Source organism: Mytilinidion resinicola, assembly GCF_010093595.1.
Source record: "Mytilinidion resinicola strain CBS 304.34 unplaced genomic scaffold BDZ99scaffold_17, whole genome shotgun sequence".
Taxonomy (NCBI): Eukaryota; Fungi; Ascomycota; class Dothideomycetes; order Mytilinidiales; family Mytilinidiaceae; genus Mytilinidion; species Mytilinidion resinicola.
This window is the reverse complement of record NW_022985453.1, coordinates 384622-398620: the sequence shown is the minus strand read 5'-3', so window position 1 is coordinate 398620 and position 13999 is coordinate 384622. Positions and strand designations below refer to the sequence as shown.

Below are 13999 nucleotides of genomic sequence, written 5' to 3'. Positions count from 1 at the left end.
GGGCGGGCGGGTGGGAGAGGGTTGCCTGGGTGATGGGGTGGGAGGGGGACGAGGACCTCACTTGAGAGGGGGGGTAAGTTTATGGGGTGTGGGGGAGGTAAAGAGGGTCTTCTTTCTGGGGCAACTGGATGGATGCGAGAGTTTATTTCTCGCTCTATTTACGATTTCTGCCAACGCTCATTGGCCGCGGAATGGGATTTCTCTTTTTTTCTCTCATTCGTACGAACGCTGAGTACGACTAGGGAAAGATGTACCACGTCCGTATATCAGCACCATTTCTTCACACAGCTCGACGACGAAGACCCTTATCCCAAGCGGTCTACAGTGGATGGGATTAAGGTAGCAATAAGTCCGAAGCTTGAGACTCGTGCCTGTCGACGCTCACACTGCATCATGATTCGCCTCAGGCCACAGACAAGGCCACACTAATCCAGTGCTAGGACCTCGCTGTACGATAAATACGAGTGCGGGCTAGCGTATTCCCAGATGGAGGGAGCGCTCGGGAGCGCTCGGGAGCTAGCCTGCAGCGGATCATGTCTCGGCGAACGCTTAAGTTGATGTCCTTCCTACCTTTCTGCCATAGCTACGAGGATACAGATGTGAAGCTATTGCAGACAAGGAGCAGTTGAGAGCTCAAATGTTCGGATTTGATGCTACAATAGACATTAGCGGAATGAAGTGCAATACGACAATGCCCTTCTCTGGCTTACGTATCCTTGAGATCTGTTTGTGGAGTTCCGCTTCGAAGAATCTTCGTTTTCAGTGACACATTGCCAATCCGGTTGATGAAAGCCTCCCACCGCGGGCCAAGATCAAATGAGTCACTCTGGATAAGATCGTACAATCGTCGTGTAGGAGTCGAAATCTCAGGCGTCCCATTGGCTGCAAATTCTCGCTCTTCGCTCCTCGCCCTTCGGCCTCAGGCGCGTGCCGAATCATGTGCGAGGACAGCTAGGCGTCCAATCGCCAGATTGCCCCATGCAGCTTCAATTTTCTCCGATACTACGCTGTCATCCCCATTGCCACGCCTCAGCATCAGTCACAGCACTCATTGAGAAGTCATCGCGAGATTCGAAGTTGTTCGCGTTCCATCGTCCTGCTTTTATGCCTTGTTCGTCGTACAACTCCCCGTCGGATATCGGCTTGCAAGGTTCCTTTTGCGGCTAGTCGATGATGGAGTCATCCCCGAGGCTGTTCGCTAGCTCCGATCCCACCCTTAAGTCCACCTCACGGGAATAACATGCAGCACTATCAGCTCGCCCAGTATTTATAATACACCATGGCTGCCGCTGCTGAGCTCCTCACACTACGACAACTCCCCTCTACGCCTCTACGCCATCGCAATGGCTACAAACCCCCTTGACGCGCCGGCTCTGCCACTGGAAAGCGCGACTGCGCGATCCTCTATCGACAACTCCTCACGAAACGGACTGGGCGCCGAGCTCTCGAAGAGCAAGGACGACATCGAAATGCCGGAAGATGTGGATCTAGAAAAAGCGGACGCGCAACAACCAATACCCGCTGTGCCTCAAGACGGCCAGACGAGGACCGATCTCGTCGACTTCGACGGCCCCAACGACCCTGCAAACCCCAAGAACTGGACCAAGCGGCGAAAATGGGGCGTGACACTGTCAATGGCATCGCTAGTCTTCACAGTGACCTTCTCCAGCTCCATCTTCAGCGTTGCGATTGGCGTTGTGGCCGAGGAGTACCATGTCAGCGAGATCGTCGCGACGCTGGGTGTGACATTATTCGTACTGGTGAGTACGTCCCTCACATGACTCATCTATAGTAGCTGATTATCATTTAGGGCTTCGTCTTTGGCCCCATCATGTTCGGCCCCATGTCCGAGGTCTTCGGCCGCCGCATCCCCCTCTTCTCTGGCTACATCGTCTTCGCCATCTTCCAAATCCCCGTCGCCGTGGCGCAGAATATCGAAACCGTCATGCTGGGGCGCTTCCTGGGCGGCTTTTTTGCCTCTGCGCCGCTTGCCGTTGTAGGAGGAGGGTTGGCCGATATGTGGGACCCCATCGATCGGGCCTACGCTATATGCGTCTTCGCAGCGGGTGGATTCGCTGGACCCGTCGTGGGACCACCTGTCGGCGGTTTCATCACTCAGTCTTATCTTGGCTGGCGATGGACTTCCTGGATCACCCTCATTATGGCGGCGCTGTTCGGAACGATTGCGCTTTTCATGATACCCGAGACATCAGCACCGAGGATCTTGCAAACCAAGGCCAGGAGGCTGCGGTTTGAGACGCAGAACTGGGCGCTGCACGCGAAGGCTGACGAGAACCGGATCGATGCGAGGCAGATCATGACGGTGTATCTGATCCGACCATTCAAGATGTTCTTCCAAGAGCCAATTCTAGCTCTCATTACAGCATATATGAGCTTCATCTACGGTATCCTCTATCTGCTGTTCGAGGCCGTAAGTACACCCCTTCACGACTGTATCATCACCAGCACTCATCCTAACCGCAATTCCAGTACCCCGTCAGCTTCCGCGAACAACGCGGCTGGTCTCTCGGCGTTTCCTCCCTCCCCTTCGTCGCCTTCATCGTCGGCATCGCCATGGGCTCCGGCCTAATCGCCTACTCCACCGCGACCAACTTCACGCGCGCCTTCGTCAAGCACGGCCGCACCATCCCCGAAGAGCGCCTGCCGCCCATGATCATCGGCGCCGTCATCCTGCCCATCGGCATGTTCTGGTTCGCGTGGACCAGCAACCCCAGCATCTCCTGGGTGCCGTCCGTCTTCGCCACCGCCTTCATCGGCATGGGCTGCCTCGTTACTTTCTGGCAGGGCATGTCGTACATCATCGATTGCTACGGGTTCTACTCGAATAGCGCGATTGCAATTAATACGGTGTTGAGGAGTATCGCGGGTGCGGGGTTCCCGCTGTTTGCAACGCCGATGTACCATAAGTTGGGCGTGGATTGGGCGATGAGTTTGCTCGCGTTTTTGTGTGTTGCGTTTATTCCGGTGCCGGTGTTGTTCTATGTGTATGGGGCGAAGATTCGGGGGATGAGTCGGTTTACGCCGACTGGGTAAAGACATGGTAGGTTTGAGGGTTGAGTAATGGTTTGGGTGTGTTTTTTCAGCGTTTTATAAAGCATGGGTAGAGTTTTGCATCTAGAAAAGTGTTTCTTGTTTCATTGTTTTCAGTTAATATCGATGCACCTAATTCCTCGAAACGAAGCTCGAACTGTGCTAGTTCTTATCATCGATCTTGATTGCCCTCGCAAGCCGCAGCAAACGCGAAGCTGGTTCTGCTCGATCGCAAAGAGCTCTCTCGTTCTCATATCAGTCTCCCTTCAGACCTGCAGAAACCTAGATCGAAGTTCCGGACACAGCACAACCACCAGAAACTTCCAGAGTCGCGTTTTTAATGCACAAGTGTGCACCTGCACCCTCTTTGATATCGAGATGTCATCTTTGCCCAACCGTTCGAAACGGAGCCGTCCTTTGCCTCGTGGCTCCTAAAGTGCTCGCAGCCTGTCGTATCTCAACAACATGCCATCAACCCTGCAGGCCCAAAGCGCCCATCACAGCGCCTCCAGCCCTCGTTCTCGTAGGCCTCGTCGACATGCGGAGCAATTCCTCGCCCCGCCGCCCGCGATCTGCTCGCTCCGCAATACAAGGGTCTCGCATCCCTCAAATCGCAACAAAAATGGACTGAATATTCTGTTCTGAGGCGTCTGGTGGGAGCACCCCTTGCGAGTCGGTAGCATGGCACCGCGAAGCTATACAGTCGCTTGTTTTCGGGCACTGGGATGGTTATGTGCGTCTTCGAAGCTAATTAATCAGGTTCGACTGCTGGCTTTGGCTAGCTGTCTGCTGCACCTGACCGCGGGGCAGTCTCAGCCTTAGTGGTACAATCTCGAGGTCAGTTACGAGCTCTGGAAATAGAGTGAAACGCACAACCTCAACTCCCAAAGGCGCCGCAAGGCGGCAATCTGCAAAATGACGCACTGCGAGCCCGCTCGCCAACGGAGGGGGGCGGGCGTCAGTGTAGCCGTTGTCAACCGGGATCCAGCTCCTCGCTTTGTAGCCAGAGTCCCGAGCGACTCACGTGCCCTGGCCCCGGATAGATTTCGACGAGCTATATAAACTCCTCCTCGGGTTCGAGTCGATTCCTCTCCAGCAATAGGGCGGGGCGGGGCGGTAGTTGATCAACTTCGAGACACCTAGTCCCATCATGGGACTGGTGATCTTGCGGTGGATCAACAACAGGAAGCTTGTTCGCAAATGGTTGTGGAGGCGTTCAACAGAGGGATGCTGTCACGACTATGGCGGAGTGAAGCAACTGTCTAGACGAGGTCGCCAATGGTTGTGTTGGGGGGCGGGAGGGTGTGCAACAGTTGAAGACGACGACGTTATGGGTGTAGCGCGGAATGTTCACGATGAAGAGCACTATATCTACCTAACGGTGCGAGTCCGCGCTAGATGCGTAACAGCGGAACCTAGGCACCAAGATGGGCGCTATGACTACACGTAGAACGCGCTCAGCAGCTTTGGTAGGATGCAGTGGTCTTCATCGCCGAAGAATTAGATCTACACACCCAAGGCCCACCAGCCATTACAGGCTGGATCTCAGGATTTTGCAGCCATGGCCTCGTTGCCTTCTCGTTTTTGCTCCTCCCCCCCTCCTCCGCCACTCCGCCCATGACGCTCTTGATTGGCGTCTTTTGCACACCCGCCCATCCGCCAGCCAGATCGCCTCTTCCACTCCCATGAACCTGTGATGTGTCGGATTTTGCACACCACGCAGCCATCACTCTCCCACTCATCCCAGTTTGCCCTCCCCCCTCGATCCACTCGTCCATGAGGAAAAGCCAACTCGAGCCTGAGGGGGGAGGGGTTTATATACCCCCTCGAAATCCGTTTGAGGCTAGAAGTTAGAACACGTGCGAATCACGCCGGGCTCCTCCCACAAAGCGTGGAACCGGGTAGAAACTGCTTGGCGGACACTCTATCGCGGTGGCTGGGCCAGCTGCCGACGGCTACCCAAGCCGGCGCTTCCAATCACGAGAGGAATCGCGGTGGCCACTGCTCGCAGAATGCTCCACATCTCCGCCTTCGAAGTCCGATTCTCGCGCCCAGTACCTATCTAGAGTTGTCGACCTCGTACGTCAAACCCGGGCCCGCTTGGCGCTTGTATTGCCGCTTTTATGGATCCAGTGCCTTCTTTCCTCTCCTTCACTGACGCCCAGTTCCTCCCATCACAGCCCGTAATCCACCTCGAGGGCGTGTAACAAGGCCATTCCTGCCTGCAAGCGGATAGCGAAGATACCGGCCGCGAACGCGCGTTAGTCGCGTGGTTACCGGATCATCGGTCTAGTCTTAATCCCACAACGGCCGGAAACCGCGGCGCGGGAAGTGGGTTGGCGAGCGTCTCTACGGGCTTGTCGCTATACATCGGCACCAAGAGGGTGGGATTGGCGCACATGGCTGCTCTAACTGGCGCACTGCAAGGCGCGTCTTTGCTGATACCGTTCGGGGTTATAGGCACGCAATCCGAGCAGGCCGTCTACGACGAGTCAGCAGAGCACGAGATTAGGGGTTCCAAACCGACGTGTTTGCACCGACGGATAAGGGTTGGAGGTGTTGGGATAAGCGGCTCGGGCGCGCAGGAGTAATGGAGGCACATTGGGGTCTGGGGCGTGACGGACGGACGTGCGTTGTAGGAGGCGCTGCTGTTCTGCGTCCTGCGCGTTTTGGCATGAGGTTTCGCCGTAGTTGGGGGCGGTGCGGACGATTGACAGTCCTGCCCCGCCATAAGTCCCTTCAGTGATTCTCAAGCCCAAAAGTGTCCAGATGGTAGTTACTGAGCTCTGTAGGAACATGATGGCCTCGTATGACTTCTCCGTGTAACTGTCGCGTGGGTACAGCACTGCTGTAGCACGTGAGCCAATAAAACTCCCCTCCCTCTGGGGCCATGCTTTGGGGTAGTAGTCCCCAGAGTAAAGCACCTGACCTCACGTGTCCTTGGCCCGAGCGCCTCTTGGACAATTTCCACGAACTATATAACCACCGTCCCTGGGACTCTAGTCAAGTTCTTTCATGGACACAGTGGTTCGGGGGGATGGATCAAGCATGATGCCCAGGAACAACTCATGTCTGTTGGAGCAACAGGCATGACGACTCGTGCTGATGGTCGCGCTGAGTGCGCTGGACGGAGCAAAATCCACCAGCGGAAGAACCTCATGGGTGGGGGTGTAGTCTTCATTGTACGGCGATGAAGAGCACTACGTCTTACCAAAGGTGCAGAGTGAGCGCTAGGGGCGGTAATGGGGCATAGCTTCTTGTGAGAGCTCCACTAATCTTCGACTTCTATCTTTATGTATCTATAGGCCAATTTAAGGACCAGATTGATCTTAAGAGCGCCAAATATGCGCGTTAAAATGGGGTACCAAGACTTTTCGTCTTTCCTCGATTCTACGATTTCTCACCCCTCCTAGAAGTCGGCGGGATATAGACTCTTGAGGCTCTCCCCCCCGCCAGCTACAAGTCCCTTCGGTGATTCTGAAGCCCAATAGTATCTTAAGCGCGTTTAGTGAGCTCTCTAGAAACGTGACATCTCGTATGACTCCTGTGCGTGGTTAGAGCGTTGGTAACACGGCTATAGCACGTGAGCTACTCAATCTTGGAAGTTCCGCAGCTCAACGCTTGGTAGTACTAGTCTCGGTAGTAAAGCACCTGACCTCACGTGCCCCAGCCCTACATAGATTTCTACGAACTATAAAACCACCGCCCCTCAGACTCGAATCGACTTCTCTCATGGGCAAGGCGGTTAGGGGGTGGATTAAGTATGTGGCCGCACAACAGCTCATGGCTGTCGGTGGGCTGGGCGGAGCAAACAAGGAGAAGTACCAGTCGATGAGTGGGCGCAGCAAACTGGAAGAGGAAAGGTTACAATGGGTGGAGTTGTGGAGGGATGAGCAAAATCGGAGGGGCACTCCCATCATGCGGTGCTTCTGGTTGGTCCTTTCAAATGTACGACGATGAAGAGCACTATATCCTCTTGGAGGTACGGAGTACACGCTAGGAAGAGCAGTGAGGTGCAGCTGCCTCTAGAGATTTGGTAGATCAAATCTCTTTCAGGATAGGACTCATCGGTTCAAAAGTACTCACTGAAACGAAGTACTGGCACCTTAAAGGCCCTTCCGGTGGCAGGTTCCTCTGTTCCTTCGAAGGCTCCTCAATATATGAATCAAAATGGCTAAGCGGAGGCTATGCAGAGAAGGAGCAGGAGGTCACGTTTGAGAGAGCCCAGTAATGCTACATCGGGTGTCGCTGACCTTCAAACCAGTGAGGGACTGGTATCGGGCTGCCTGCGGATGCTTCAAAGAAATAATTGGCGTCAGTTTCATATCAATGTAACAAGAACATGAGGTTTGGCAATCAATCTGAGTGTGCAGGTCTAAGTCTCTTGAACTTGATGCAGTTTGCAAGTCAAGTATCAGATTCATGAAAAGGTAAGATGCAGAACAGCAGTACGCTGCGCTCCACCACTACTCCTAGCGCACACTCCGCGCCGTTAAGAGGATATAGTGCTCTTCATCGTGAGCCTTTGAATCTACACACCCACCACCCATTGCTGGATCGAATCCGGTACTTTGCAAAACCCCCCACCACCACTCCACCCATGGCCTCTTCTACTCCTGAAGTTGCTTCGCCGAGCCTACTCTATCTATGGAGGAAAGAAATCTACAGGAACCTGAGGGGGTGCGGTTTTATAGTTCGTAGAAAGCGGTTTGGGGCTAGGGCACATGTACTCAGGTGTTTTGTTGTCAGTGCTACTGCTACAAAGCGTGGATTGGTGGAAGGTCGACTAGAGCGTGTAGGCGGTCCGGCGGTTTAGCGCGGATGAGGAACTATAGGGAAGATAGATAGAATTAGAACCGAAGCCGAGAATTGCGTGGTTCACGTGCAACGGCCTTGCAGGCCCTTGCACAGAAGCCGCGTGGAGAAGGGCTACGAAGAGCTCGCGTTTTTGGAGAGCACAAGTCCTACAAAGACGCTGCACGTGACCTTCCCACCTCCCTCCTCCTCGAACCTCCAGATGCGCTCAGGCACGACGTTTCCACGTGACTGTCATTTTGGCCATCCTTTCGCGACTATAAAAACTACCCTCGAACACGCTCAAGCTCATTTCTCTCTTCCATGGATGAGGCGATCTTGCGGATGGATCAACTCAGAGCGCTTCAGAAAGCTATGGGCTCGGAGTTGGCTGCGTGTAGCAACACCGATATCATCGACGCCCATGGTCGTGCGGTGTGTACAACACTGGCGATGAGAATGTGGAATGGTGTGTGGAGGACGCAGCAAACCGGAAACGCAAGCACGCCATGTTTGGAGGATCAAAGTGTCACTGGACATGGTGGGGAGGTTGTGATTGCTTTGCAAAAAACAGAAGAGCTGTGGACTGCAAATGCGCGGAAGTACAAATTGATGGTTGGTGGGTGTGGAGTACGCAGCTTGATGGCGGCCACTAAGTTCTACTACAGATGCGGAGTAGGGTCCAGGACCAGTAGTGCAGTGTCTTGGCCTGAGGGAGTGTTGATACGCCAGGTCAAGCGGCGCTCCTTGGGTAATTTAGTGGAGGCTTGTGGTGGTGAGCATCATTGTTCTACAGATAATGCACCCGAAAACAATCGAACACTCCATAAACGGACATTGGTAGCTTAGTTGAAAACTCCGCTCCCACTCCGATCATGAGGTGTTTACGTTGCTGCTGTTGCACCACAGACGCCCAATCCATGTACAGAGGGTATCCAGCTAATTGAAGATATATAAATCTTCTCCATGAACCTTAAAAGCAAGATAGAAAGCGGGGGATCGAAGTTTTATACCCTTGTGTTTGCAAGATTTGGGAGGCTTAGTAAGGAGCACGTGATTTTGAAGCATGAGTGGCTCTCGGGCCACCCAAGCGTTTATGAGTTATCCCCACCTCTCAAGTCTCACGAAATCAAAATAATCAACCCATCTAGCTATTGTTCTTCTCTATAACCAAGACCTACTTCGAGGAGAAAGAGAGATTGCCCCTCCAAGCGCTTGCAATTACCCTCAATCAGGAGCTAAAACATGGCAGTGGGTCATCGCATGAGAAAACCCTTTTTTCCATCACAATAGGTTGATTCAACAGAAGCGCAATTAGACTGCGAGATTAGAGCAGTTTAGTACTACCTTCGTAAACGAATCTCGTATTTCGGATTACCACTTGCCGATTTCGAGATAGTGGTGTCCGATCGTTTAGCCTAATTCAGAAACTCGTATTCCTGAGCTAAATTCAACCACATCAACAGCAATGACCGCTTCAGTTCCCATGGAGCCTCAACAAAGTGTTTTCAGCACCCTCCCACTGTCAAAAGAGCGAGCAGAGATCAGACAACTGCTCCTCCAGCCGCCGTCCGATGATGCAGCCAACGCGGACCGCATCATTTGTTTCTTGAGACGCCTCTCCCTAGAAGACGCTGCTGAGTACGTTGCGCTCTCCTACGTATGGGGTCCGCCCGACTCTCAAACTAGGAGCGTCACCCTCAATGGCCAGCCCTTCCCAGTAACTGAGAACCTGCACGACGCCCTGCTCCACCTCCGTAAGGCAAACGACAGGCGCGACCTCTGGATCGACGCAATCTGCATCAACCAGTCCGATGCGGAAGAAAAGACATCTCAAGTGCAGCTCATGCGCCACATCTACAGAAAAGCGTCAGCAGTCATCATCTGGCTCGGTCCCTCGACCCCCGCAACCGACACCGCCTTGGAATGGATTGACAAAATCGGCGGCGCATTGCTAGATATCGGACTATGGGAACTCGGCCAAGACGAGCTTCGAGGGTGGGACGGCGTCGACTGCTCCACCGAACTCGACCCTAGAATAGCCGAAGTAAAACGCGAGGTGGCTGGCTGGATGCAGACGTTTAGGCAGTGGCTCCAAGAAGGCAGATACGTCTTCGCCGTTCTTTTCCCCACAGATCTCAAGCAGCGCGCATGGTTCACGCGCGCCTGGTGCCTGCAAGAGCTCGCCAACGCGTGCGTGGCCATCTTGCGCTGCGGGGAGCGAGAAGTTGAGTATACCAGACTTTGGGCGACGATGTATTTCTGCAACATCTTTAGTACGTGGGCTGCGCGGCATCTGCGCACTGGCAATCAAGCGATAGATGTGCGCAGTGCGCGGATTCTCGAGGATGCGGTGGATATGCCGACGGTATCGATCGGGTTGAGGAGGAAGAGGTTGAAAGACCCCACGCACCCGGAACTCAGGCTGAAGAACCTCCTGGTGCGGGTCAATACGGTGAAAATGTTCGATTCGAAGGGAACGCAGATTAGGGCTACGTATCCGAAAGAAAGGGTGTACGCGCTGTTGGGTATTGCGAATGAGTTGGTGGCGCAGGATATCGTGCCGGATTATAGCGAGGCGTATTCAGTTGAGGAGGCGTATGTTGACACTGCGAAGGCGTTGCTGAGGCATGGAAACATAGACATTCTCGCGCTGTGTAGGAAGAGGAAGGAGTTCCAAGGGCTCCCGTCGTGGGTCCCGGATTGGACGGCGGACAATCGGGAGCCGTCGGGCGGGAGTTCGGAAAAGAAGTGGTTTAGCGCTGGTAGAGTGAGTGGGAGGGTATCAGTGCAGCCAGAGCTGAGGTTTGAAGGTGATAGGCTTGAGCTTAGGGGGAGCTTTGTGGATGTAATTGCTGACCTCGGCGCTACATGGTCCCGTGGTATAGCGGAACCGTTCGACTACGACGCCGCCGGCAAAGTGTTCAACGACATTGCAAACTTCCTCTCTCGGAGCTCGAGGTACGATGAGGCTCAACAGGCGGAAGCCCTTGGCGTATCCCAATCGGCGACCTAGAATCTGGAGGTGTGGTGAACTGGCCTCAAAGAGCCACCTCAACGGCCAAGGACGGATACGATGCTATACGACAAGCCGTTAATGATCCTGCACTACGAGGACGTGATCATGGTTCATCTCATGCAGCCTTTCTCGCGTATATGGGGCGCATGGAGAGGATATATGATAGTCGGCCGTTTCTTTCAAAGAAGGGGTATGTTGGACTTTGTCCTGTGGACGCGGACAAGGAGGATGTGATTGTTGTGATACTGAGCGCGCAGGTACCGTTCGTAGTTAGGAAGCGGGAAGATAGGGCGTGGCGGTTGGTGGGAGAGGCCCATGTTTTTGGGATTATGGATGGGGAGTGGATGACGGAAGACCAGGTGGTTGAGGGGATCGTACTGCGATAAAGCTGGAGGTGAAGCAGTACTAGAAATCATGAGGTGCTTGTTTGAGAGTGTAGAAGTACCTATGAGCGAGACACGTGCTTGACAATCCTAATTTTCGGTGTTTCGTTTTGAAGTGACTTCCTTCAGCTTCCCTGCCTCAACAAATTGTAGACTGTGCTCCACAACACCAATCGCGACGAATCTCCAAATTCCACAAAACTCACCAAATTCTCATCACAATTGCAGCCATGGAGGCAGAGCAAGGCCAATTCGTCCAAACTACATACGTCAAGGAGGAGAAGGCCGCCGCGGCCGCGAAACTCGCGCGGGCACGCAAGGCGCTGCTGAGGAACCCCAAGGTCAAGCAGAGAGCGCGGAGGCACCTCGTAGACCTCCAAGCTCCTCCAAGAGCAGTCGGTTACTGGCCAAAGGTATCCCACGCAGTCCGCTTAGCATTCCTTTTTACGTCTTGTTGACCTTTCAGTGGACACCAGTGCTCCCTCCCATTCCCTCAACCGCCGCCGACTTGGACTTCAAAGATGACGGAGTGGTCAGCGTAAGTTGCACGTATGATCCTATATTCAGTATACGCCTAGCTAATTAAATTGACTAGAGAGTTCCGGCGAACAAGGGCATGAGTATCGTGGGCTCGGTTTGGCGGTACTGGCAGCTATGATAAAGATGCGAGGAACTATGCCGGGTTGCGAGATTCTGATAGAAATTTTGAGTGGATGGACGGTAGGTTGAGAGGGTCCTGAAGGGCGACTGGTGGAAAGTTAATGATTGAACGAGGGTATGAGTATCATGGATTCAGTGTGAGCGTTTTAACAGCTGTGATATCAGTGCGCGTGACTACAGGGGGTTGGAAGATTCGAAGGGAAGTTCTGAGCGGATGGGTTATAGATTTAGAAGGCTTCATAAAAGACAGCCAGGAGGGCGACGGTATTGGCCTGCTATCGGCTGGTGCACCCTTAATTGACATTGACAATATGATGTCCGCTTCAGTGTGATGTCACGGGACCCACTAGTATCCACAAACGTCCCTGAACTTCGCTTCCCTGCGCTTTGGTAGACATCTACAGCTTCTAACAACAACGGCCGCTTTCCAGAACACTCAACCTTCTGTCATTACACGCCGCGACAGTTATGGAGGCTCCTCCTGCGGTCCCTATTCGAATGTCGAAGCATCGCACAATCGTGCCATCGCCATTGTCAAACCCGCCCCTCCTAGCCAGCGACCTGCCGACTCCAACACCCGCTCCACCGCCCTTGATGCGCGGACCCAAGATGGGCCGCGTGTTCTTGGGCATCAACAATCTTCTGGAGAGCCTGCCGGAGGACGTTGCCCGCGCCGTCCTCTCCAACTTCCGGCACGGCGTACCAACTCCTCTTGGAATTCTACCAGATGACATCAATCAGCAGTGTAAGGAGGTGGTTGAAGCAACTCAGCAGCTGCTTCTTTCTTTGCCTCTCAGTAGGGCCATGGGCATCGCCAACGATTGGTTTGCTCAATACGGGGGAGACCCAGACGACGAAGACGAGAGCTATGAGAGCAATGATGAAGATAATGATATTCCTGCACGGCCACCCACTTCCTTCGCACGGCGTGATAGCCACCAAAACTCTCTGCAAGCTCCACTCTCTCGAGGCCCGTCCCCGGCCCCGCGCACTCACAGCGCACTCAGCGCTCTTCCAACACAACACGACGTCGCAAACGGGAAGACTCGCCCGCAGCCTCACTTTTCCCCCGATAGGAAACATATGAGCATTCGTAGCGGTAGAAAGAGTGTCCTCACCCTCAGCACTACCCAGAACACGTCGCCGAAAAGGAAAGCACCCGCACACTCCAGAGATGAACGACTGCCTACCCGTCCCCGTCTTGCAGGTTCGGAGAGTGCGCCGCGAGCTCTCACGGCGGCGGGGCGCGATCAAGCACCCACGCGTCCCCACAAGCCAGCACGTCGTAGCTTAGGAGCCGGAAGTGCAGGGCCAGCTTCTAGGTCTTCTGCTAGGTCGTCCTCCGCTCTCGGCGATTCCAGCCCACCAAGCGAAGAAGAAGTGAGGGCTTGTCAGAAGCTTCGAGCGACGTTCGCGGCGGTGACGACGCCTGAGAACGAGACAGAAGAAGCAGGACAGAGCGGCGGTTCTAGTGGTAGAACTTCTGGATACTAGTGAGCACTAATTGTGGCTTGAAGCATGGAGGAAGTAGTAAGTGATATACTTGCTACGCTTTGTTTTTATCGAACGCTAATCAGGTTGTATAGTTGGTTCCAGTGGACGAGGCATTCGATATTGTGGGGTCCGCATGACTGCTCTGACAGCCATGATAATAATGTAAGGGACGATTGAGCGAATGAAAGTTGCAGGGAGAACTCTGGATGGATAGCTTGCAGATTTAGAGGCTCTCTCTCCGAACAGGTTGGAGGGCACTAATTTGAAGTGGATGGACAGGAAGCTGAAGTGCAGATGAGATTTCTGCTACTTCGCCAAAACACGACACAGAACACACTGATTCAGCGGATTCAGTTTGCATTAGCCGTAGCTAGAGAAATTAACATTCATTATTCCAAGTGGTGCCTTAGAAGAGCTGATATACGCGCAGTAGAAGCCAAAAAACCAAACAAACGCCCGTGATACCCACCCCTACCTCCCCTTCTTCCTCTCCTTAATCGCCTTCTCCAGTATCTTATAAATATCCCTGTGCCCCCCCTTCTTCGCCAAATTCAACGGCGTCGCCCCCTGAATCATCCCACTCCCAAAAAACCCCCCC

At 53.8% G+C, this 13999-nt stretch overlaps 4 protein-coding genes across 4 annotated transcripts; 3 read left to right on the top strand and 1 right to left on the bottom strand.

Moving 5' to 3' along the window:
* Nucleotides 1-1469: 1469 nt before the first annotated feature.
* BDZ99DRAFT_490378 (MFS transporter) lies at nt 1470-3054 on the top strand (the record flags this gene model as incomplete). The annotated part of the gene is made up of 3 exons (XM_033723050.1): nt 1470-1760; nt 1811-2431; nt 2491-3054. The coding sequence occupies 3 exons, from the start codon at nt 1470-1472 to the stop codon at nt 3052-3054; spliced, it is 1476 nt and encodes a 491-aa protein (XP_033572851.1).
* A 2278-nt stretch (nt 3055-5332) lies between these two features.
* BDZ99DRAFT_524130 (uncharacterized protein) lies at nt 5333-5849 on the bottom strand (the record flags this gene model as incomplete). The annotated part of the gene is made up of 2 exons (XM_033725862.1): nt 5333-5533; nt 5589-5849. 2 exons carry the CDS (start codon nt 5847-5849, stop codon nt 5333-5335), a joined length of 462 nt encoding a protein of 153 aa, XP_033572850.1.
* A 3482-nt stretch (nt 5850-9331) lies between these two features.
* Nucleotides 9332-11354, top strand: BDZ99DRAFT_539148 (HET-domain-containing protein; the record flags this gene model as incomplete). Its single annotated transcript, XM_033726665.1, has 3 exons — nt 9332-9853; nt 9935-10806; nt 10833-11354. 3 exons carry the CDS (start codon nt 9332-9334, stop codon nt 11248-11250), a joined length of 1812 nt encoding a protein of 603 aa, XP_033572849.1. The 3' UTR covers nt 11251-11354.
* Nucleotides 11355-11477: 123 nt separating this feature from the next.
* Nucleotides 11478-13401, top strand: BDZ99DRAFT_479909 (uncharacterized protein; the record flags this gene model as incomplete). Its single annotated transcript, XM_033722292.1, has 5 exons — nt 11478-11660; nt 11714-11785; nt 11845-11967; nt 12044-12171; nt 12339-13401. The coding sequence occupies 5 exons, from the start codon at nt 11478-11480 to the stop codon at nt 13399-13401; spliced, it is 1569 nt and encodes a 522-aa protein (XP_033572848.1).
* Nucleotides 13402-13999: the final 598 nt, after the last annotated feature.